Source organism: Platalea leucorodia (assembly GCF_965183815.1).
Source record: "Platalea leucorodia genome assembly, chromosome: 6".
In the NCBI taxonomy this organism is placed as follows: Eukaryota; Metazoa; Chordata; class Aves; order Pelecaniformes; family Threskiornithidae; genus Platalea; species Platalea leucorodia.
In genome coordinates this window covers 73,080,909-73,104,465 of record NC_138828.1, presented here as the reverse complement: position 1 = coordinate 73,104,465, position 23,557 = coordinate 73,080,909, and the positions used below count along the sequence as shown (strand labels likewise).

At 36.2% G+C, this 23,557-nt stretch overlaps 1 protein-coding gene across 17 annotated transcripts in view; it reads left to right on the top strand.

Moving 5' to 3' along the window:
• JAKMIP1 (janus kinase and microtubule interacting protein 1) overlaps nt 1-23,557 on the top strand; it is a 108,544-nt gene that overhangs the window by 10,038 nt on the left and 74,949 nt on the right. For 15 of the 17 annotated variants that reach the window (XM_082314823.1, XM_082314824.1, XM_082314819.1 and 12 more), the window contains 3 exons: nt 4,216-4,488; nt 5,908-5,949; nt 18,016-18,510. In XM_082314823.1, coding sequence (XP_082170949.1) covers nt 4,360-4,488; nt 5,908-5,949; nt 18,016-18,510 — 666 coding nt within the window. In that variant the 5' untranslated portion in view covers nt 4,216-4,359. The remainder of the gene's footprint in view (nt 1-4,215; nt 4,489-5,907; nt 5,950-18,015; nt 18,511-23,557) is intronic. The other 2 variants (XM_082314818.1, XM_082314814.1) reach the window with 1 other exon arrangement.

Sequence of the window (23,557 nt, the reverse complement as noted above, 5' to 3'; positions counted from 1 at the left end):
TGATTACTGTCTATTACTGTAAGACTCACTCTCTAAAGATATAACCCTCCACTTATTTTCATGTATTCAGTACAGACCCATGTTTAAAGACTTGCGTTTCTTTACATGGAATTATTTTTCACCAAAAACTATTAAGTTCCTTCTTTTCTTACTCTTAAGTAATCAAAATTCTTTGATGATAGACTTTAACATTTTTTTGCAGTAATTAATTTTTCTTTTTTTACTGTTATGTTTCATTGATATTTAATATCTAGAAGCATCATATAGCAATTCATGACTTAGTTCTAGGCCTTTCTTGCTAAAACCAGGGGAGAGATTGAGGCAGTGATAAAGTACATCCTTTAAATCTGTAAAGCAAATAGAGGAGAAATTGGAAGTTATGACTGGAACACTGTTCAGCTGATTGGTTTTCCAGGTACCTTAGAAATTTAATGGATTTCCCAAAACATCTAACACAAATGGGGTAATAATTTGTTACTCGTGTTAAATATTTTGATCTCTCACATGCCGGTGCCTCAAACTGTTGAACAGTTGATTCAAATCTAATCAAGTTTCTTTCTTTTGTTGTTGTTCTTTTTCTTGAATTACAAGTGCCCCTATACCTATCAAGTAAATTGATATACTTGGTATGTTCCAGAGACTGGTGAAAAGGTGACTTCTGATTTAGAATCCATTAGTCTTTTCTATCTTTTTTTTGTGTGTGTGAAATATAGAATATATTCAGATGTTCTTAAGGTTTGCAATAAGTGTGTAAAAGTCACAGTGCAGGAAGTGGCTATTTTTATTCATGGAGTGATTGTGGGACTGTATTGTGGTAGCTTCATGAACTTGCCTCTCAACTGACATACGGTGAGTTAATAAAGAGATTGTTGGTTGAAGCTTCTGAGTGAGTAGAGTCAAATTTTGTCAGAGTAGAATATTTTTTCCTTCTTTTTTTCTCACTGTCTTTACAAGTTGTTGTTTTTTTTGTAGTTTTTGTTTGTTTATTTGTTTTTTGGTTTTTTGTTTGTTTGTTTTTTAATTGTGACCTTTATCCAAACTGTAAACGTGGGTAGTCAACTAGAAGGGAATCTAGGCACTCACTGGTTCTAACCCTTTCATTTGGAATCAAGATGCATGCTCTTCTGCTGTAGCCCTTGTGTGTCTGGGCTTTGTGCCTCTCTGAGTGTATAGGGAGGCTTTGTGTTGCCATAGTTCAAGCTTTTGAAATAGGTAGGATGGAAGATTTATCTAGGGAAGAGTAAAAATGGAAACGTTTCTCTGCTCACTAATGCAGATTGATGGTTTGTGGTTTTTTTTTTGTTGGTGGTGTTTTTTTTTGTTTGTTTGTTTTTTTTTTTTTTTTTCCTTAATGCCTATAAGAGAAGAGGGTGATTTTCTTCAGGTTCTGGGTCTAAGCTTTTATTTTACCTGAAAGGTACAATTTTTAACCGTTGTGAGTTACTGGAAAAAGATTGAGAACCATGTTTTGAGATTCCAATTTCTTTAAATTCTAAAGAGTACTTCAAAGAGTAGTGCTGAACTCTTTATTTTTAAGGCTAATTTAAGTGCTAAATGTAACTTGAACAGCTTTAAATAATGCATATTATATTTAGACCCCCACATTTTCAAAGGTAGACAACAGCATTATTCTGGTACATTACCGTAGGACCTGATTTGTTAAAGGGTTTGAGTGATGTTGACTCTGGGACAGAATATGAACTCTGCAGTCATTGAGAGTTTTACATGACCAGGACTTCAAAGACAGACCATCTCCTGAAGTGCATAAATATAAGATTAGATGTTCATATTGAATGGTCTAGTACCTTCATAACATGCTTGGGAACATGGTATGGTCAGAGATATTACTGTTACTCAACAAAATATACATGGTAATTTCAAAACATTCCACATTTCAAACGTCTTTTTAGGTTCTCTGCATGTCATGTATAACCACATCAAGCACAGTTACCTCACTTTCTCGTTTTATTGATGGAGAAGCAAACATGTCTATCACTTAAATGTTCTTTATTCCAAACTGAAATTGAGATGGGGCTGGGATCTAATGAGGTTAAAATTCATGTAGCCAGGCCAGTGAGGGATGTTCTTGGTTTCCTTAACTTAGTTAATCATCTACTGAATTAAATCATATATAATCTGGCTGCATCAGGAGTTTTGTTTTAGTAAGGATTTCAGGAATAATTCTTCTATAGTATCTGAATACCCCAGATAGCCTTTGAGATAAGGTACCGTTCATTTCCCCTTCTACCATTGTAAATGTTGGGGAATTATTATAGATTGGATTTGCACATCTATGTTATTTAGATTTTCTTTACAAATTGACCAGGGAAATAACGCTAGCAGCTGATTTTGAATTCAAATTTTCCATACAGTTAACGATTTTGGATGAAATATCTTGATTAAATAGTCTTTAGTTTCAGTCTTCAGCATCATAGAAACTCCATAGATTAATAGCATGAAATTCCTTTATTAAGAACAGTAATTCCTCAAGTTTCTTCTACTCACTGAAGAGTTCTTTGTTTCAAGTTACTGTAAGAATATTGCTAGTTTATTTTTCTTAAATCAACAATTATGTGTAAAATCACAGTAGCATCAGTGTTTATTTGTTTTGTAAGGTAGGTTTGAAACATAAAATTAAAATTTACTTCAATTTCCTGTTTTTTCATAAATTATGTATTAAAAATGTTCACTATAATGAATTTAAGGAACAGATTAATTTTTATTGCGTAGGATAAATTGATAGATTATTAAGTTTGGAAGGAAAGACATCTTATATTACAAAGCAAAACAATGATTTCACTTAAGTTACTTTAGGAAATAATTGCTATAGTTGGTGTTTTTTTCAATTGCTTTTTATAACTAAAAGAACTCCATGGGAATATTTTCAAACAGACTGAGACTTGATATCCTGAGTTCCGTTCACTTTTCATCTGATTTGACTTGTCATTTTGAGCAAGATATTTAACTCCTAGTTTTTGGTTTACCAGTCCTTAAAAAGAAGAATAAAACTTATGTATTTAGTTGAACTCACCAAATGGTGTTTGTCTGTACACACCTATTAGTTGTTAACCCTTTAGAAAGTATGTGCTAAAGAATGCATGGGATTTTCATTATAATACAATTTCTAAAATAACTCCCAGGTAGAAGTAGGTTAGAAAGAGCAACTTACTGTTTCAAGGTGATTTGGGAGCAATTTTCTTGGAAATACAATACTCCAGGAATGTAGTTCAGTATTAAAGTAGGAATCTTTCTGCTTTGTCAGCAATTTAATGATGAAAATTATGCGGATGTTTAAAATGAGTAGAGGACATGGGTTTGGAAACTAATTCAGCATTGATAGCACTTGTTGCTCAGTTTGTTCTCATGGAGCACCAGGTTATTCTTAGAGGAGAGCAGAGAAGAAAAAAATGTGCAAATTAAGCTTCTATCATGAAGCAAACTAATTGTGGGATTTCCTAATTATTGGAATTAGGGTTCGTTGTCTTCTATTGATATTCTCCTTGAATATTACATCAGGCTGATCTAAATAATTGAATACTTTTAAAGCTTAGAGGCATGCTGGGGAATGAGAATGAAGTTAAATATCTTCATGTTTCGATTAGGGCATTTCAAACAGTATCAACCCTGAACATAAGCAATTTATAAGTTTATAAGCAGCATATATGATATTTTTAAGAAGTAATTTTAAAATGTTTTTCTAGTTTTGTGATACCTTTTCCATATATCTCAATGATAATTACGAATGTAATTATCATTGTTGTAAGACTCAATGATAATTACGAATAATACATTATAATTAATACATTAAGGTGAGAAGTGCTTTCTTCTTACTACAGGAAATAAATTATTCCCACTGAAACACCACCAGCCTCAGTTAATTTCTGGTTGTCCCAGTGCCTCTTGGGAATCCAGAGCATGGACCAAGTCAGGTCTTGAATAATATATGATTTATGTTTATAAGCTATATTCATCATAACTGTAAAGAGTTTTATTTCTGTGGACATCAGATTACAGTGGCTAGGGTTTAGATAAGGTGATGAAATATTGTGTAACTTCTTCTTTTCTGATCTATTTCTTTCAAAGTCTAGTACACTGTGCAATATAGTATATACTACAAGGAAGTTCAGTGTGCTTTAAAAGTGGATGTTAAGTCTGATGTTTGATTCTGCTCCATGCTGTAGCCTAATTCTGTTCCCACTACTTTGTTTCTTCCAGGACATGAGACTGCTCCCATGATGGCAGATATTTGTGTGAAAGATTTTGTTCAACACTACATAACTCTTAAATGCTAAAAGCAGAAGGCACTAGCTGGTAGCTCAGTGTGGAGCAAAAATTTTATTTTAAACTTCAAAAATAATTATGTCAAAGAAAAGTCGTGCCAAGGGAGAGAAGTCCGACATGGAGATTGAAGCCCTGCAAGCTGCTAATGAGGAGCTACGAACTAAACTAACCAACATCCAGATAGAATTTCAGCAAGAAAAAAGCAAGGTATTTGTCTATCTATATTTTGTGATCATTCTTCTTAACAGTAGCACTGTTAGAAACCAGCAGAGCTTGAATCTCAAACTAAGTCACTATTAAAATGTGTTAGCCTTAAAAGAAAAACGTGTGACGAAGAAGTGAAATCAGAAGAACCACTGATGAACTGAAATTGGTGCCAACTATTTAAAATAATGTGCAAAAGGAAGTAAATATCCCCAAACATCCAGTCACTGACATTTGCTGTCACAGCAATACAAATGGTGCTAGCTTAGTGTGGCTTAAAGGCAACAAGGGAGTTTTGTATTTGATCTTAGCACTGAAAACTGTATGTTGTAAAAAGAAGTGTCTTCAAAGTCAATCAGCACCATGTTCAAAGCATGTCACTTTAAATGCTTACGGAGAATGTAAATTAACTGGAAATCATCTGTGTAGGAGTCCTGGTTTGGTTTGAGGTTATGTGTGCCATTGTTCTGAGCTGTTTAATGATGCATCTGATTACTAATGAAAGAGGTCCGTCCATATTTGTCTATCTAGTACATGTTCAAAAGGTGTTTGAGTAATCAAGAGAACATCTAGGAGAAATTGTTCATTCATGAAGTACATATATATTTATAAAGATTAGTATTTATTTATATATATCTCTGTAGCAGTTTAAAATATGGACAAGCCAATAAGGTTATTTCTATTCTATTAGTTTATTAATCTCAATTAGTGCGTTTGACTTTGCACAAGACAGTCCTGGAGGTGAATCTGTGTGGAGATGGATTTATCTGTGCGTGTTTGGTGATACTGTAGTTGCAAGAGTCTTAAGAACTTACCAGTGGAACAAGTATGCACTGGAAGCATGTTCATTTTATATAACATTGCTTTGTTCTAGCCTTGTTTCTTTATGTTAGTGTAAAATTTGGAACACCTGAATAATAATATTCCTGTATGTTCTAGTTTCTTTAATAGCCTTGTGTGCTACTCAGCTTTGAATGATCTTATTTTTCATATTTTAATTCAAAAAGCAAACAAAAAACCCCCTACAAATATAATCTTCAGAATTTCTTTCTTACAGAGGAAACAGAAACAGTAAAGCCTGAATTCTTGTTTGACTGATACAATAGGTTCAGTATATGTCAGCCAACTAAATTTGTGTTGCCTTGGAAATTTTTCTTCTTCGCAGACTAAAGCAAAAAGTCATATCTCTTATTGGTCAGCAGTACTGATGAGTGAACAGAAGAGTCAAGGTTTTTTGCTATTAGCTTCCTCATCCAAATTCTCCTACTCTTGTTTGATATAATGACAATAAATTATAAATGAGAGTGGCATGAACTACTTGTGCTTCTTAAAACCACACACCATGAAATTTACTAGTGGCTGATACCCTCTAAAACTGAATTTACCAGCTGATGAATTGTATTATTCCACTGTCATTTTTAGTGTCTCAGTGCTTCTGTTCAGAAAGAGACCTGTGAGCTGATGGTACGTTACATTTACGTTGGTAAATTTTTCGTTTTAGTTATTTTGTCGTATTTCCTATTTTGTTCTTCACTTTTTATGTAGAAATACAGATGTGAATTTTATTGTCATCTTTTAATTGCATTAAAAAGATCACATAATTATAAAGTTATCTTATACCTTGGACAGAAGAATGAATTAATTTTGAGTGTTTAAATTACTCAGATTCTTAAAAAATCTACAAAAAGATTACACGAACCCTAAGAAGAGTTTAACCCTGATGTGCTTCCAAGTTTGATGGTTTACCTGTACTAGTGTCAAGTTTAACTCTGATTCAAGAATAAAATGTAGCTACATGACCATGACAGCTGTAGGAACCTTTTCTATAACTAGTCTGCTCATTTACCTATATCCAGTCTGGTCAGAGTTGCTTCAGTTTGGTTACCTGTTCATCTTTCTACAGGTTGAGAATTTCCTGTTTTCTGGAGTGTTGAGGTGGTTATACGGGACACATCTGTGTATTGTGTGCATATGTGTGCGGAGAAATGAGTGAGCTCACATATGTCATGTGTAAGTGAATATGAAAGAGGAAATTACAGTCGGAGCACTCTAATATTCTACTAAATATACAGTGCAGTCTGTAGTACATTCTGCAGCATGTTGGAGTGCATTTCTTGGGAGGATGGGGGGGAAGAGGTCTTCAACCTCTTTCCCACATCTTTGCTGTGGTGTTTGCTCTAAATCATTTAACTAGAATTGAACCGTGTAGTTTATTTCCCACCATCAGGGCAACAGCCTGCTCTCTGTCTGTGCAGCAGTTATATGGGATGCCTTGACTGACAAGATGTGTAAATTAAAACCATAGAGATTTTTCCTCTTTAGACTGTAGCTTAAAAATGAGTAACAAAACCAACAGAAATTATGGCTTGGTATCAGAAAAGTAAAAACACTGTGCCTAGAGAATTCTAAATAAATTAGATGGCTTTATTGGCACAGAGGTAAGAGGGAATGTACTGAAGCTGCTAGAGAGACAGTTCAGTGGCCCATGGGACATAAACTGTATTAGGAAAGGTAACAAACCCTTGTGGGGCCAATTCATTTAATTTAATTCCCCTAAACTATTTTGTCCCTCGTGTATATGCCTATTTAATGATTTATCTTAGGAAGAACCTTCTAATTGATGAGAGACATCACAAATGGAAATTAGTTTTAACATACTTCTGCCTGCAAAGTACTGGTTTATTTGAAATAAAATTATACCCAAGAGACATCCAAAACTTTGTGCATATTTTCACAGTTCATTTTGTTTCATTTGTTGTTGAGCCATTTAAAGAAATTTCTCCTGTAAAATTGTTTCCCTCCAAGCTTATGTGATACCTGATCCAAAATTGGTACGTTTGCAGTTCTTTGAATAGGCATCATTGTGGATCTTGCTGGTGGTGTTTTGGGCCTCTGGTGTATGAGCAGCTGGATTTATTTATGTTGCCAAAGGGGTGAAGCAAAAGTTGTGGCCCTGCCTTAGTTCCTTTTTGCTGCCTTTTGTTTTGGGAACACTTTGATGTGTTTGGGCAGCCGGTTGGTATGTAGTGTGTCCTCCGGGGATTGTAGGTTTGCTGCCATCTACGGAGAGCCTGGAGAAGGAGATGCATGAACTGAACACGGGCTCACATACTGCCCTCTGCTAGTGGAAATGTTTGGTTGGAAGACATCCAAAATTTGGGTATCAAGTAACAAAAAGAGTTGACCGAAGCGCAAAAATTGTACTTATTTTAACATGAATGGAGGCAGGACTCGCTCTAACTGAACCTAAAAGTCTGATGCAGTAAGCACAAGGAGCTGCAGTGAATGAGCATGGTCTTGACAGTCAGAGTCAAGAAAATGTGAATCAGCTCGGTGGTTTTATAAATGCCTGTGCTGAGATCCATGAATATTTAGGAACAAGTATTACAAAGTACCTATTCCTACTGAGATGGTTAGCAAACATTAGAAGATAGTCTTCCAGTGCTTCAGGTAATATTTGGTTCCTGATAGCACGGTGTTCTAGTGTTTGCTGTCACTATTGCTCCATCTTCACCAAGTTCTGCTAATGCTTTTAAATATCCATATTTTGCTTGTGACTGTACATTTGTAGAGTTGAGATCACAACACATCTAGGAGTTAGGATAAATGAGTTCAACTCAGTTGCTACTGTATCACCTCACAATTTTATAGATTGCTTTTCTAACTCCTCACGCTTTTCCCAGATTTCATTGGGTTTTTTGAGCTTTGATGTCAGGTAATGAATCTGTGTGTAACAGTCATTCCTTGTAAGTTAAAAAAACCTCTATTTTCAATATGTAAAATTAAAAAAGAAAAAAAGAGATAGCATGTCATACTGTCAAAACGGCTTTATTTACTGGGGATTAAAAAAGTTGTATGGAAAAGAGTTATGGCCAGTATGTACAGAAGAACTCTAAATACAGCTGTTGATTTGAGACTCCAGACATACTGAATATATATATAAATGAATGTTATTCCCATCTGCTATGTATGGAATAAGAAAGGAGCTGGTTAACTTACTGAACTGTAAGGAGCGTACTGAATAGCAAGGAGGCACTAGAGTATTGTAATTGGGAATGAAATATGGCAACCCTCTTGGAGCAGGGAAATGGATGAAGTATTGGTAAAACCGTGTATAGTTAATCCTGCCACTAGTGACTGGGATTAAAAGGAAGCACATCCCTTTGGGTAGGTTGTTTCCTGACAGCAATTGAAGGACATTTGAAGTCAGCTGTTCTCTCCTCCTGATACATAAATGTAAATTCCCAATACTTAATAAAATCACTAGAACGAGAGAATTTTGGGCATCTATCAAACATTGGACAGTAAGTAACGAAGTTATTAAGAATAAATGTGGCAGTGTTACTTCAATCGGAATTCAAAATTATATGCTAGACATGATAATGCAATTTCTAACGCAGGTGAAAGGTATTGGGGAGGAGTGAGACATCAATAGACAGATATTAAGCAATGATTATCCTTAATTTGGAAGAATCAACAAGAAAGTGTGATAATTAAACTTTTTAGATGGTATTGTGTTGGAAGAGGTTGACAGAAAACACAGTGCAAGGGATCCAAAAAAGTTTGATGTTACAATGGGATGTACAGGAAAATTCTACTCAGAACTGCAGTAGGGCCTTTAAAATTAATGTATCTTATCAAATTATATACCTAAACTATTTAAATCTGGAATAAAAGGACAATCACTGGAGTCTTCAGAAGTTTCTAGGGGATCCATGTATAGCACAGGGAAAAGAGATCTTTCATATGTTCCGATATGAGCAGAAACACATTTTCTGTGATCCTTTGATATTGTTACATAATCTTCAGAGTTGATTTTAAAACAAGTGGAAACGCTTGAGGCAAGAAAGATTGCAGTATATGTGGTGCCTTGATTTTTTTAATTTATTCTTTTTAAAGAGTTTTATTTATTTGTTGCTGGAAATGGGCATGCAAGAAGAGGATATTTATGAAAGTGGACAGAATAAAGAGTGAACACAGGAGGCTTTTTGTATGGAGAAGGAACAATGAGTAAGATCATAGATAAACAAAGCAAGCAGTAGCAGCAGGTGGAAAAATGGTGACTGAGTGTACTGGTTTTGGCTGGGATAAAATTAAATTTCTTCGTAGTAGATTTGTATGGGCCTATGTTTTGGATTTGTGCTGAAAATAGTGTTGATAACACACTGATACTTTAGTTACTGCTGAGCAGTGCTTACACAGTGTCAAGACCTTTTCTGCTTCTCACACCGCCCCACCAGCATGGAGGCTGGGGGTGCACAAGAAGCTGGGAGGGGACACGGCTGGGACAGCTGAGCCCAACTGACCAAAGGGGTATTCCACACCATATGGCGTCATGCTCAGCAACAAAACTGGGGGGGAGGTTGGCAGGGGGGCCGCTGCTGGGGGACTGGCTGGGTATTGGCCCATTGGTAGTGAACAATTGTTTTCATTTGCATCACTTGTCTCTCTTGCGTTGTATTTTCCTCTCTGTTTTTTTTTCTTTCCCTTTCCTTACAATTTTAAAAAATTATTATTTATTTTTAATTACTAAACTGTTTTTGTCTCAACCCACGAGTTTCTTTCTCACTTTTACCCTTCCATTCTTCCCCCATGCCACTGGGGCGGGTGGAGTGAGTGGAGTGGCTGTGTGGTGCTTAGTTGCTGGCTGGGGTTAAACCGCATAACTGAGCAGTGAGTACAAGTTCCATCAAAGCAGTGTCTGATATGGTGGAGTCATGTCTGACTGCTGCTTCTGCCCCTTCTAAGTTCTTAATAGAGGAGAAGGAAATTTGGAGAAGTGGTAGCCTGAAAGCAGAAACAAGGTAAAACAGGTCAGAATCTTGGACAACTGGGAGTGATAAAAGCTACATTCCAAATATGCAATACGATGCTATAATTGGGAAAGAAGCGAGGAGATTTCCTAGGCTATAAACTAATGTGACCACTTGCCACTGCCAATAAAAAAATGAAATCAAGCCTGCAAGTTCTCCAGAAGTCTTTCACTGTCTTTAAGTTTGAAAGATCTAAATTTCCAACTTTAATACTCCATAGAAAAGTTTTCGTATCCTAAAAAGTATAGATTTTTAGCATGTTTTTCCCCTGAAATAGTTTAAATTTTGTTCATCTTAGCACAGAAGTGTTGCAATCCAGTTGATGGAGAATTTAGTCTTGACACACGGAATCAGTTCAAATAATTATCAGCCTTTCATGTTGAGCATCTTCATCTTTTTGTTCTGACACTAGCCTGTTGCACAGTAATTTTCTCTTGCTTCTGCTGTAAGATATATCACTATACCATGTCACTTCGAAGTAGGAGCTTCAGGTGTCCGGCAGCTATAAGTCATCCAGTGCACTAAGACTGACTGAGTAGTCTCTGATATCGAGACTGAAGTGTGAGTTTGTGTTTGGGGGGACAGTGATTACTGCTGCTGTTTCTGCTCAGCTCCCCGCTGTAGCATTGCATGGAGTGCCATTCAGAGGCTCAGCTTTTGGGGATGCTTGGCACTTCTCTTTTACCTTGGACACCATACCAGTGGAGACATACTAAAGTTGATCGAAGTATGTCTACAGATCTCCTGGATGAATCTTTTAGACCCATCCCCCCGCCAAGTGGTTTTCTGATACGAGTGGAGACTGCAAAGCTGATTCCTTTCCAGTTTCAGTATTGGCCCTTTTTAGCTTATAACCAGGAAAAGATCAGGCAAACAAAGCTGCTTCACTAGAGGTGACACTTATGGATTCAATGTGATTGATGCAGATAAAAAATACCTTTTCATGAAGAGCTTTCCCAGTGGCCTAGCAACAGCTTATTAGTCTTCAGATAGTCAGTTAAACACACCTGGTGAAGGAAGAGTGCTAGGAAGGCAACAATACTTTTCTTTTCTAGCCAGCTTGTGGGGTGAGAGTTGTGTATGCAAAGGAAGTGTTTCTTTGCTGCCTGGAAAAACACAAGAGAAGGAGAAAAGGAAGAATTGTGCAGAATTTACCTGTCAAATTGAATTTCAGAAGCACATGGCAAGTTGACTTGGTATGCCTGGTTGCAACCTGGTAATGCCAGTGTTGCCCTGTCTAATTTAAAGTGAGTTGCCTTTGAGTATGGAACAATGAAACCTTGTGCTATCCTGGAGAAGTGATGTTTCAGAGCACTTTGCTCAAGAATATTCAACATCAGGCCCAGAAAAACATATTTATATTAAATTTTGTTGAAATTCTTCAAATGATCGTGATTGGAGTAGGGTTAAGCTGCATTAGTTACCATTGGATTTATGTGTACAGGGACACACCAGAAAGGCAGAATTTATCACTTTTACTGGTTTTGTTATTTTGTCCCTTTTCATGTCACTGGAAATTAGATCTGTATTTAAAAAAAGTGGTTTTTCTACACATTTTCCAAAATGAGGCATTTGGATTGCTCTGCTCTGTTGCAGGGAAGAAATTTTTCAAGATATTGCTGTAGATGTTGCTGCAATTCAGTGAAGCCATATTTAGTCAGCTATTATTCAGTCATATTTAGATAGCTAATTTGCCTTTTTTTTTTTTATTATTTCTTGTCCTTTTACTTAGAGTTAGATGATCTCTTTAATTTAAAAAAGCAAGGTGAATTCAGATTTTTAAGAGAAACAAAATATGTTCTTTCTCTTTCAAATATAAGTTTGTATTGGACTATGTAACCCTGCTTTTGAATGTAAAAATCTATTAGGGAATCTTTCTGGTGATGGTAGAATCCCTGTGGAGTTAAACTAGAGTGTATGAATCTGCTCAGTATGTGTTTGCAGCAATGAAAAAATGTATTTGAACATGTGTGAACAATGTGCTCTTGTGGCAAGGAAGGCTGATGGTATCCTGGGCTGTGTTAGGAAGAGTGTTGCCAGCAGGTCAGAGGAGGTGATCCTTCCTCTCAGCTCAGCACTGGTGAGGCCATATCTGGAGTGCTGGGTCCAGTGCTGGGATCCCCAATACAAGAGAGTTATGGGCACACTGGATCAAATCCAGCGAAGAGCCATGAACGTGGTGAATGGCTTGGAGCACCCGATGTACAAGGAAAGGCTGAGAGACCTGGGACTGTTTAGGCTGGAGAAGAGAAGGCTTGGAAGGACATTATCAATGTGTATAAATACCTGATGGGGGGAATAAAGACAGAGCCAGACACTCTTAATGGTGCCCAGTGAAAGGACAGGAGGCAGTGGGCATAAACTGAAATACAAGAAATAACTCTATAAATATAAGAAGTTTTTTGGGTTTTGTTTGGTTTCGGGTTTTTTTTTTGTTGTTGTTTACTGTGAGATGATTGAACACGGTAACAGGTTGCTCAGGCAGATTGTGAGGCCATGTCCTTGGAGATATTAAAAGTCTAACTGGACATTGTGTAGAGCTGTCTGAATCTGGAGATTCTTTCCAACCTCAGCTGTTCTATGACTCTATATTCCCTAACTCCAAGCACAAGTTATCTAAGTACACTTCAATTAATTTCTGAAAAGCTAGTATAGGTGCAGTAATATTTTTAAATGGAAGACCAGTAAACATGTACCTTTTTTTTTCCTGTTCCTTGAAGCTTGCAAATATTTAAAAGGTAAATTTCTTTAGTGTAAATTAAATAGTAGAGTTTCCAAAGTTATTATGGAAAGATGTAAGATTTTCTTCCCATCATGTGGTTTTCATTGTGCTGTATAACCTGCTGTGTAACTGAGCTTTTGAATTTGGAATTGCATTGCACGAAGCATTGTGGAAGTGTTAAATGTTGTCCAATTAATTCCTTCTTGGAATCCATGAGGAACGGGCCAGGGAGATTGAAGAGAGGTAGGCAAATAGAGAACTTTCTCAGGAAAGGAAACTTATTACTTAACAAAACCAAACAAACCCCAAACCAACCAAACAAAAAAACTTCAAAAGTTTGTTCTTAGTTGTTGGAGAAGCTAAAATCTAGACTGAACTCTGGAAATCATGACAAATGCCTTGTATCTCGGATTGCTATTACAAATATGTTCCCCCCACTCCCTGATATTTGGCTATTATGTTGCTAAAAATGAGGCCAGTGTTAGGGCTGCCTTTTTCGTAGTGATTTCTTTGGTTGCTTATGTCCACAGCAGTCTCGCCTAAGTGAATAATTTTTCATGCCATGATCCAGTGCACACTGAAATTTTAATAGAAAGGATGCTGTTGGCTGGACACTAGATTACACTGTAAGTGTGCTTAAATAGGAGTAGACTTTACATATTTTTCAGAAAAAGCAAAGCATACAGACTTCTTTTGTTCTTTTTTGAAGGAAAGTTGCTATTGCATTTGGTTTTTAAAATGAACAGTAGCATCTTTGTTTGTTGGCCTCACCCCTAGTAACCTGCCTTTTTCACAGTTGGCTATAAATTGCTTACCATAACCTGAGTTCCTGACAAAAAGCTGTGTGGAGAGTATTCCCCCTGGCCCCCAAGTGATTAAAACATCTGCATTTAAATCGAAGAGAAGAAACTGAGGTAGTCCTTAGTAAGTTCTTACCAAAACATTTTTATTGGGGCGGTGGTTCAGTAGCACTCGGAAACATATATGGGTTAATAGGTTATTGCCTTTTACGAAATGCATGATTTAAAAATTATGTCATTGACTCCAGTTCATAAAAATGAACTATTATATTTCTGTCTCAAGTGCACAATGTATCTTATCAAAGAAAACAATACCAGATGCAAATATACTGTGATAATATAATCGTATTGTTTTAAAGAAAATCCTTCTTTCAGGCACTGTTCAGACATAAGAAAGGGAAGAAGCGATGTTTGGCATTATTTTTCCAAGAAGCTAGTTTCTGCTTTGGTAGCAATGTTGTATCCATGTGCACTGATTATTAACGATTTAATTTAGAAAGGCAGAAATTACCTGGTTTATTGGTGCCTTGATATCCTGCCTGACTTTGTTTCCGTATTGGCTTCATTTCTTGGTTATGCTTCATATTCATATGAACAGAACAGCTTTCTTCATTTAAAAAAAAAAAAAAAAAAAAAAAGAAATTAAAAAAAGACAAATTGCTTTAAAGTTTAAGTTCCTTTTGAAACTGAGACTTAGGCATATGGGAAAATGCCACACTACTATTTTCATTCAGTCAGTTGCTCTGGAAGCCAGACATGTACAGATCTGCATAGGGTGCGGGAGAGAGGGACGGAGGGAGTGCGGGAAGGACAGCTTGTGGCTTGCAGGGAAGACCTAACAGACAGCTCTAACTTTCCGTCTTCTCTGACAAGAGGCAATAACAAGAAAAGACTTTTTAAAGACCTTGAGAATTAGGATGCATCTTTTTTACTGGGTCATGAGGAGTAATAGGCATTTATGATGCAGTGTAAAAATCCAGGGGTTTTAGGAGTCTTCTTCTTCCTGTTTACACTGGTCTTGCTGAAGCTTTGGAAGTAAAATGACTAGTGATAGATGATAATATGCAGTTACTCTGAGTGGCTTAATATGTGTTCTCACAGACAGCAACAATGCATATAGATGTTGCCTTCCCTCAATTCAGTGAAAGATGAAAAAAATCGAGCAAGTATGCAGTTTTGTTTAACTCGGTACTCCTCCAAAATTTCAGAATCTCTTTCTCGTATATTAAAAATGCTTTTAGGAAGTCACATTCATTAATGTGTTGTATTGAAAACTGCCTTTCAGTTGCATGCTTTATGTACAATATGACTAATTTTATGTTACTGTAGTTCTGGAGGTGTATTAACCTAGTTTATGTATGCCATTATAGGGTTTGTTTTCCTGTGTCATCGTTACTAGGTTTCATTGCTCAGTTTCATTTCAATTTTCTTTGCTCATCAGTAAGAAAATAACTAATAGACTTAAGTAAATAACGGGTGTTGGTTCATTTGCAAATTTATCTATAAACTCATCCACTTGTGGTAGTAAATAGGTAAGTGGCTTAGCTTTGTTATAGAATCAAAGAATAATTTGGGTTGGAAGGGACCTTTAAAGATCATCTAGTCCAACCCCCATGCTATGGGCAGGGATGGGAGAGTTTTAGGCTGTCCGATGGAATTGGGTACCCTAATGCAAACACTGAAAATCAGTACTATCCACTATAGGCTTGGAACTAAATGTCATCCTACCAGAAGAAATAACACATGGGTATCTCCTGCAGATAATTTCCAATAGCCAGACTTACCATTTTGGGAGAAAAATAAATAAATAAATAAATCTCTTTCTCTTCATAAAGATAGGTTATCTGAATCATCCTGGCATAGAGTTACAGTATCTGTGCAATAAAATCTGCTTCTGATGGTGTCTGATTCAGAGCTGTTACCTTTTCCACAGCTGTAATTATAGTGCTCTCCCAGCTGGTGTGTAGTCCACAGTGTATCTAGATTACTTTCATGAAAATGTAGATACCTTCCCTCCCTCTCCTGTTTCAGCCTGTTTCATTTTAATTTTTATTATTGTTATTATTGTCATTATTATTATTTTATATTATTTTATTATTTTTATTTTATTTTATTATTTTTATTTTATTTTATTATTTTTATTTTATTTTATTTTATTTTATTTTATTTTATTTTATTTTATTTTATTTTATTTTATTTTATTTTATTTTATTTTTAAATCTAGGGTAAGTTTGAGTTGGATTAGGATCATAACATCTTCTGCACAGGGAAAGTCTGCTGTCCCTGTTGTCTGAAGACTTCAGGTGAAGTTCAGGCTCTGGAAATCAGTGCTGTGGGCTTGATGAGTAACATGTCAGTCTCATTTTATGGTCATTCTTAAATTAAGTAGTAATCTTGGATTCATCGGATGAGTTATATCTGAGGCTTTTGAGTTAAGATGTCCCATTTTTCCTAAAGCAAACACACAGAAGGGCCTGTTTGGATCCAACCTGCTTTCAACAAACAAAATACTAAAGGTTTCTGGGCCTTTTTTGAACTAGTATTATTGCTTTTAATTAACCCTTTACTCTTGTTTTGACTATAGAATCCAGAACCATGCAAAAAATATTTTGTTTTAATTATACCTTCATAGTAAATGATAGTCTGAATATTAATAGAGATCTCCCATCCTTTCTGCAATAATCTGAGGCAAGTTGCAATTCTGGCTTAGTTTAGCATAAATTAAATGCATTGTATGACTACAGATCCCAGCTTTGTATAGCATAGATGCAAGCCGTCTAGGAATATTGTGACAGTGACTAACATCCTGCTGCTTGGTAGCTTTCTTTTGCCACGAAGCACTGTTTGCTATGTATAATTGTATTGCCACTCAAGGTTAAAGTACAAGCCTTTGAAATCTCTGCCTCTGACTTCGCTTTAGATGAGAAGTACATGTACAGACCCCATATTTTGGCAGTCACTGTGACAGGGATAGTAGAAAGATGTTACTGACACTATGCATGATGAAATACATCATAGCCTTTCTGGTACACTGTAATAGAGAAGTGAGCCTTTCTCCTTATTTTTTTTCTTTTTTTTTTTCCTTTTTTTCTTTCTTCTAAATTTAGTATCTAATCCCATTGCTTTCCATGCAGCCTGCTGAGCATCATTTTATAATGAGGTTTCATCACAGCAGGTATGACTGTAATAGGCTATAGGACCTTTCCCCCACTCCCCTCACAACCCTTAGAGTCACTGGCCTATATTTTCTGAGGTGTCTGGGGACTGTGAATAGCCTCAGTTTTGGGGTGTCCTGTCAGAGGCCCCTTGAGTAGACTTGATTTTTCAGAAGGACAGTTCTTTTGGCTTATCTAATATGGGCTTCCCAATTAAAGGCTGTAAGAAATTAAGAAATCAAAAATCAATATCTTTTTTTTTCTCTTCCCCCTGCCCCTTTAATTTAGTTTTTATTCTCCATGTTCCTACTGATAGGAACGCCCCTTTGTTGATAGGATCTCTTCTCTCTGTTCCTTCAAGGCAAGATGTTTTTTCATCTGATTAGCAGGAAGTATCTTAGGTCAAGTAGTGGATTCGGGTGTAGGAATTTGGGACTCAAATCCTAAAGACAATATATGTGTAAATTAGGTAAATCAATCTATGACTGTCTGAGCATCCCATCTGTAGAACAATGATAGTGCTGCTTAGCTACTGAAGGATGTTACGGGAATGAATTCATTGAATGTATCTGAACATCTAAGTCACTATGAGCATCCATGAAGTATGGTCCTTCAAATGCTAGAAAGTTTCTAGCATTTCCTTCCCAGCGTAAACAGAAACTCTTTTCTCTCTGTTTGATTTGTTTTCCATCTGCTTGTAGGGCACAGTAGAGGGGTTATGGATGAGAATAGTCTGGGGTGGTTGGTGGAGGAGATAAGGAGAGAAATAGATTGGATGCTGCTTGGTTATATTTTATCACCTAAAACTGTGAGAACTTGTCGCCAATAGCACATGTCCATAGCAGATTCCTGCACACACACATGGCCTTTTTCTGGCCCTGGTTCTCCAGTTGTGTACTGGAGAGAGAAGCGTCAGGTATGTAACTTTTGCTTTTGAATATTCAGGATGGGTTTTTAATAATGTCTTAGAAAAAGCTCCCTTGAAGACTTTTAAAAGTGTGGTAGCTCTTGTTAATCAATATTTTATGTTGATGTTCCAGGTGGGTAAATTGAGAGAGAAAATCCAAGAGGTTAAGCAAGAAAGGGAGCAGGAGCAGCACAAGCACACTGCCTATATTTCTGAACTGAAAGCCAAGCTCCATGAGGAGAAAATGAAGGAACTTCAGAGTGTCAGAGAGCTACTGATCCGGCAGCACGAGCAGGAGGTAGCGAGAATGGTGAAAATCAAAGATGGTGAAATTCAGCGTTTGCAGTCAACAGTCAACGTCCTGCGGGATGGGGCAGCTGACAAAGTGAAGACAGCACTGCTGAGTGAAGCAAAGGAGGAGGCTCGCAAGGCGTTCGACGGTGAACGGATGAAGTTGCAACAGGAGATCTTGGAGCTGAAATCTGGCAAAAAACAGCTTGAAGAAGCTTTGAACAACATTATGCAGGCAGATAAAATGAAGGCTGCTGACCTGCGCACGGCTTATCAGTCCCATCAGGATGAGATTAACAGAATAAAGCGGGAATGTGAGAGAGAGATCCGCAGGCTGGTAAGTTCATTAAGTAATGTGTGCTTATTTCAGTTTATAGCCCGTATTAGTGTATGCTCTATGTGCCCATAAATGCCAAACCACTCTTTTGCAGTGACATCTTTCACCAGTACTGGTTGTCACAATAGGCCATTATTTCCATTACTTTCTTCTCCTTGCAGTGAAGATGAACCTTGTCTCCATGGCTAGCCCAATCCAATCCAAAGCTTTATGCCCCACCAAATGAAATCTGAGTGAACCAAGACTTTCCAGGATGAATTTTCTCAACAGATCAAAGAAATAGACTTTCCCTTTCCCACTTGCTCAACTGTATTTCCTTACAAAGTCCCGTTGACCAAAACAATCAGGCATTGCTCATTTGGCAATGCAAGAACATCTTTGTGAGGTGGCAAAATTAACTTGTCAGAGAGCTTTTGTATTTATATTGGAGGAATCAATTGTGCTGAAACAAGACAAGGTCTTTGCTGCTTCTGCATCATTATCCAGGACATTTGATTTTAAGCATTGTTGCCTTTTTTTATTTTTTAAAATTTCTGTGTTTTTTCTATTACAGCAGAAAAGTTAGGGCATAGGACAGCAGGCTTTTTTTCATGCTTCATAAACCCTAGGACTTCATCACAGATGACAGACTATGCTGTTTGTATAAAATCAAAAACGAGGCAATATTTCCCAGCAGCAGGTGCTCCAAATATTTCAAATTATTCAGCTTTGTAAAATGTAAAGAATTTAAGATGGGCTGTACACAGTAGTACACTTAGGGAGTTCATCATCAAATGACAGTTCTGGTTGGTACCATGATATTTTCTATGTATATGTATATACCTGTTAATCTGTCTAAACTAGCAGTACAATAGCTATGCAAATAAAATCTAAAATTATAAGCATAGTATTTATCATATATCAAGAAGTACAGACTTTAAATGGAATGAAACATCAGTTTTCTTAAGAAAAATATTTTATCAGTTTGTGTTTACATAGGTACCCTCTTATTTCTTGTATTCCTTAGGAAAAATGCTGGTGAGGGTAAGCTACAAACGTGTAATATCTGTTTAACAGTGATGATTTTCTGTCTGAGATATGAAAGCTTTTAATGCAGTTAATATTTATGCTTTAAATAAATTGGACGTTGATCAAGTCTCAGGGGTATCATTTCCTTGATTAAATAAAGACCACTGCAAAGACTGACAACGTGAGGTTTCTGTAAGCATACTTTCTTTCACATTTTGTTCCACACTATAAATATAGCATTTTAAAATCATGACTATAAAGTACAGGTAATTTTAGAAAGTGTTAAAGGGGAGAGAAGGTTGCTATGTTGTAACGTGTTTTTCTAGAGAACAGTTTCTAAATAAATTTAACCTCCTCAAAGAAGGTTATCTCACCAAGAAATGGTGAGGTGAGGCACATAGCGGTGCACCCCAAATTCTGTCATCCCAAATTGCCCCAGTAAACACACCTATGACATGTCTTTGAGTGGTATTGTAAAGGAAATGCTTAACTCTTCTCTTTCAAGAACAGAAGCTTTCAGCCTGCTGCGGTGTGAAGGTGATGAAGGAGGGCACTCAGGGTTTATCCATTTGGCACAAAAAAATCCTGTCAAGTCATTCAGAATTTTAATTGGAGCCTTACTGGGCCTCCATTACTCAGTACATCTAAAAAGGTGACTGTATTGGGAGAGTATGTAGATAACTCTTGTTGCCTATTCCGAGCCCGAGAGGAAGCCTGCCATCAGCCTCGTGGGCTTTCACTGGAAATGTTCATATCTTTCCTCGCCCCAAAGAAGTACAGGGGAAAAATATCAGGAGCCTGGTGTTGCCTTGTAGTGCCTCGAGTCCTTTCAGATAATGAATTTCAATTTTTTCATTGAATGGTGTGGTTTGTTTTTATGAGAGAGAAGTGTTTCTTCGAGGAATTCGTAGTAATTTAGGCTGTTGTTATTGCACAGGGCACTCTTTAAATCTGGGGCGAGGTAAAAAATACTGCAGGGTTCCTAGATGCTGCTCTGTTCCTCTGGGAGAATAAGTGGGATTATAGAATCAGATCATCAGGATATTTCCCTCTCCCCTCCTCCTTCTTTTTTAATTAGTGCAAGGGATGCTTGCCTTCAATTTCAGATTAACCATATCAGCTGTGGATTTGGGGTACTCGGTTGGTTTAGTTCCTACCCTTGTGGGATGAAATTGCAAGGATGTGTCAGGCAGTGTTATTAATATTAGCATGGTTCTGTAGCTGAGCTAGAATTAATGTGCTTTTTTTGTGTATATGTGTTGTGTTTTATGGCACTATTAAGAAATCAGTATCTTTAGCCAGCCCATTTAGGCTGTTAATATCATACTGTAATTCAAATTCAGATAGAGTAATTCAGTGTCTGATTGTCTTGTCAGACTTGGCTGATTTATTTTGCATTTTAGATCACCGGTTAGTTTTGCAGATGTATTTCATGTAGATATTGCAGCTAAAAAAAAAAAAAAAAAAATCAATATTTTTACCATTGATTTTAATGCCTGCAACTAATTTGAGTAAAATCTTGCATTTTTTTGTTGGCCTGCCATCAAAAAAGAAGTAGCGAGAAAGGAAAAAAGCAAAATCCATTGTCTATGAATATATGGATACAATTACATTGTGTGCATAAACAGCCATGCTTGTATTGTACAAATATCAGTATTTTAGAAATATGATTAATCAATTTTGAGATTGTCTTCACAGTTTTGAATTGAGCCATGACAAATACCCAATAAGCCTCAATACAAACAAGATTGAATGGGGAGGATCCTAGGGCCTAATAAGGGAAAGTAAAATAGCTATTTGGCAAAAAATATAATACACTTTTTCTCTGTGCAGTATGAAATTATATTGGAATTTGTCAGTTCTAGCAATTGACTTAACATAACAGGGATAGAAATGTTTCCATTAATTTAAGGAATGCTTGTGGACATGGATTTTTTTTTTTCCCCCCAAAAGAAAATATATTCTTGATGTATATATGCATTGGCACAATGTGCTGGCAACTAAGAAGCTGGAAGTAAAAATAGCTAGTAACAAGCTGGAGAGACAAATGAAACAGATGTTTTAAAAGTAAAGAGGCATCTTGGAGAAAAAGAAAAGAAAGCAAGAACGGTTATTAATCTTTTCAGCCAATATCTTCTGAGGAGCTGAATCTGAACAGCTGGACTGTTCTGTCAATGTAGTATGAAAGCTATGCTGATACAGATTCAGATACTTAGAAATAACACTAAAAAACAGCAAATAGGACAAAAGAAAAAAAAATCAGAAATAGCAAACTGAAAAATAATCCGCATGAAGGAAAAATGTTAAAGCCTGTTTTTATGGATCAGTTTTTTTCAAGAAAAGAATATACAAAATCATAATTGTACTTTTTCAGTATAAACAGCCCCGAAGCATACCTTCTGCTGAGGGCTGTATAGGCAAGCATGTACATACCTAAATAACTGTATCAACAGACTTCTGTTTTAATGGCATTCTTGTAAGCAGTATGTCTGGTTTCCTTCTGAGGTCTGGGCTGGTACAAGTTAAACTCAATACAAACCTGATTAATGGTGAAGAGAAGTTGAGTTTATTAAGCTGTGTTGATGAAGTAGCTTGAAGAGCAGAACTGTACTATGAGAGCATTTAATGTTTCAATCTAAATATAAAAAAGTACACAAAATAACAGTATATTTCAGCCAATTTTTCTTGGACCTCAGTTAAGCTTGTCATTTAACTCACTTATTCGGTTTTAACATCAGGTTTAAAGTTAGTTTTCAGTGGTAAGTAAAGTTCCTCTCTCTTGCCTGAAATTGCTGAAATAGCATGTTCAAATTGTTGGTGAGTTTTGGCAACAGACTGACCTTATTCTGTTATCAGCACAGCTGTGAAGGAGGGCATGAATATTAAGTATATCATATTAGTTAGAGGTTACATGCATTCTGGGACTACCTGCACACTGTTTTTAAAAAGGCCCTTACTTTGCAAGGCACGTTTCTATAGATACTCTTTTTGCAGAGATAAGAACAATGGATACTTTACAGTGCTTGCCTTGGGAAATATATGCAAAAACCCAATCATTAAAAGTATATTGAATTATTTCATCACCAATTTACTCATTTATAGTATTTCTTGAATAAGAAGGAAGCTGAATGTTTATTTTATCAGACACTTAATATAAACATAATGGAATGGACAGATGACACTTGCTTCCTGTATTTTGTGATCTAGGGTTTTAGTAAATATTATTTCCTCTACTGGAAATGTCTTTAACATCAAACCTTTCACCTGTTTTACAGGTAAATACCATTTGACCTTTTTAAAATCTTTGCACATATGGTCTTCCTAAATATTCCTAAATAGCTTGGATGGAAATTAATTGAAAGACTTATTTCACTTTAATGTAAAATAGTCCCAGTTTTCTTAACCACAAAATCAATGTAAAAAATTCCACTAATCTTATTAGGTGCACAATCAGATCCATGTTTAAGAGGGCACATAGTATACCAGATGAATTAAATTGTCTTGTTTCAATTGTATTCTCAAATAACCTAATAAAAATTGTCTGAAGAGTAATGTGACATTACTGCAGATTCGTACTTGCAAGGAAAAAAATCCTTTTGCTGTTAATAGAATCAAAGTAAAAGAAATTGTTTTCAGGAGTGATTTTCAGAAGTAAATCATAAGTAAAGAGTAAAAAATAAAGAAGTAAATCAGCCATGATTTATGAAGAAAGATGCACTATTTAAGTGTCGTTACCCTCCTTAGTCCAAATTATCTAGTTGCATATGTTAAAAACTCCATCCAAAGTGGAACCCTTATTCTGTTTGGTGTTTGCCAAATATATATAATGCAGTACCTGGAAGAATGTAATTCAAACTAATAGATTAAGCAGTTTTTAAAGGTAAAAATCAAGGCAATTTCACTGAAACTTCTGTTCAAGGGAAAACCCCTCTTATGGAATATGTTTCTATACAATTTATATAGTGATTTTAAAAAAATGTATTATTTCAGTTTTGTGTCTGTATATAACACTGTATCTTACGGTTTAAGTGAAGGCTTC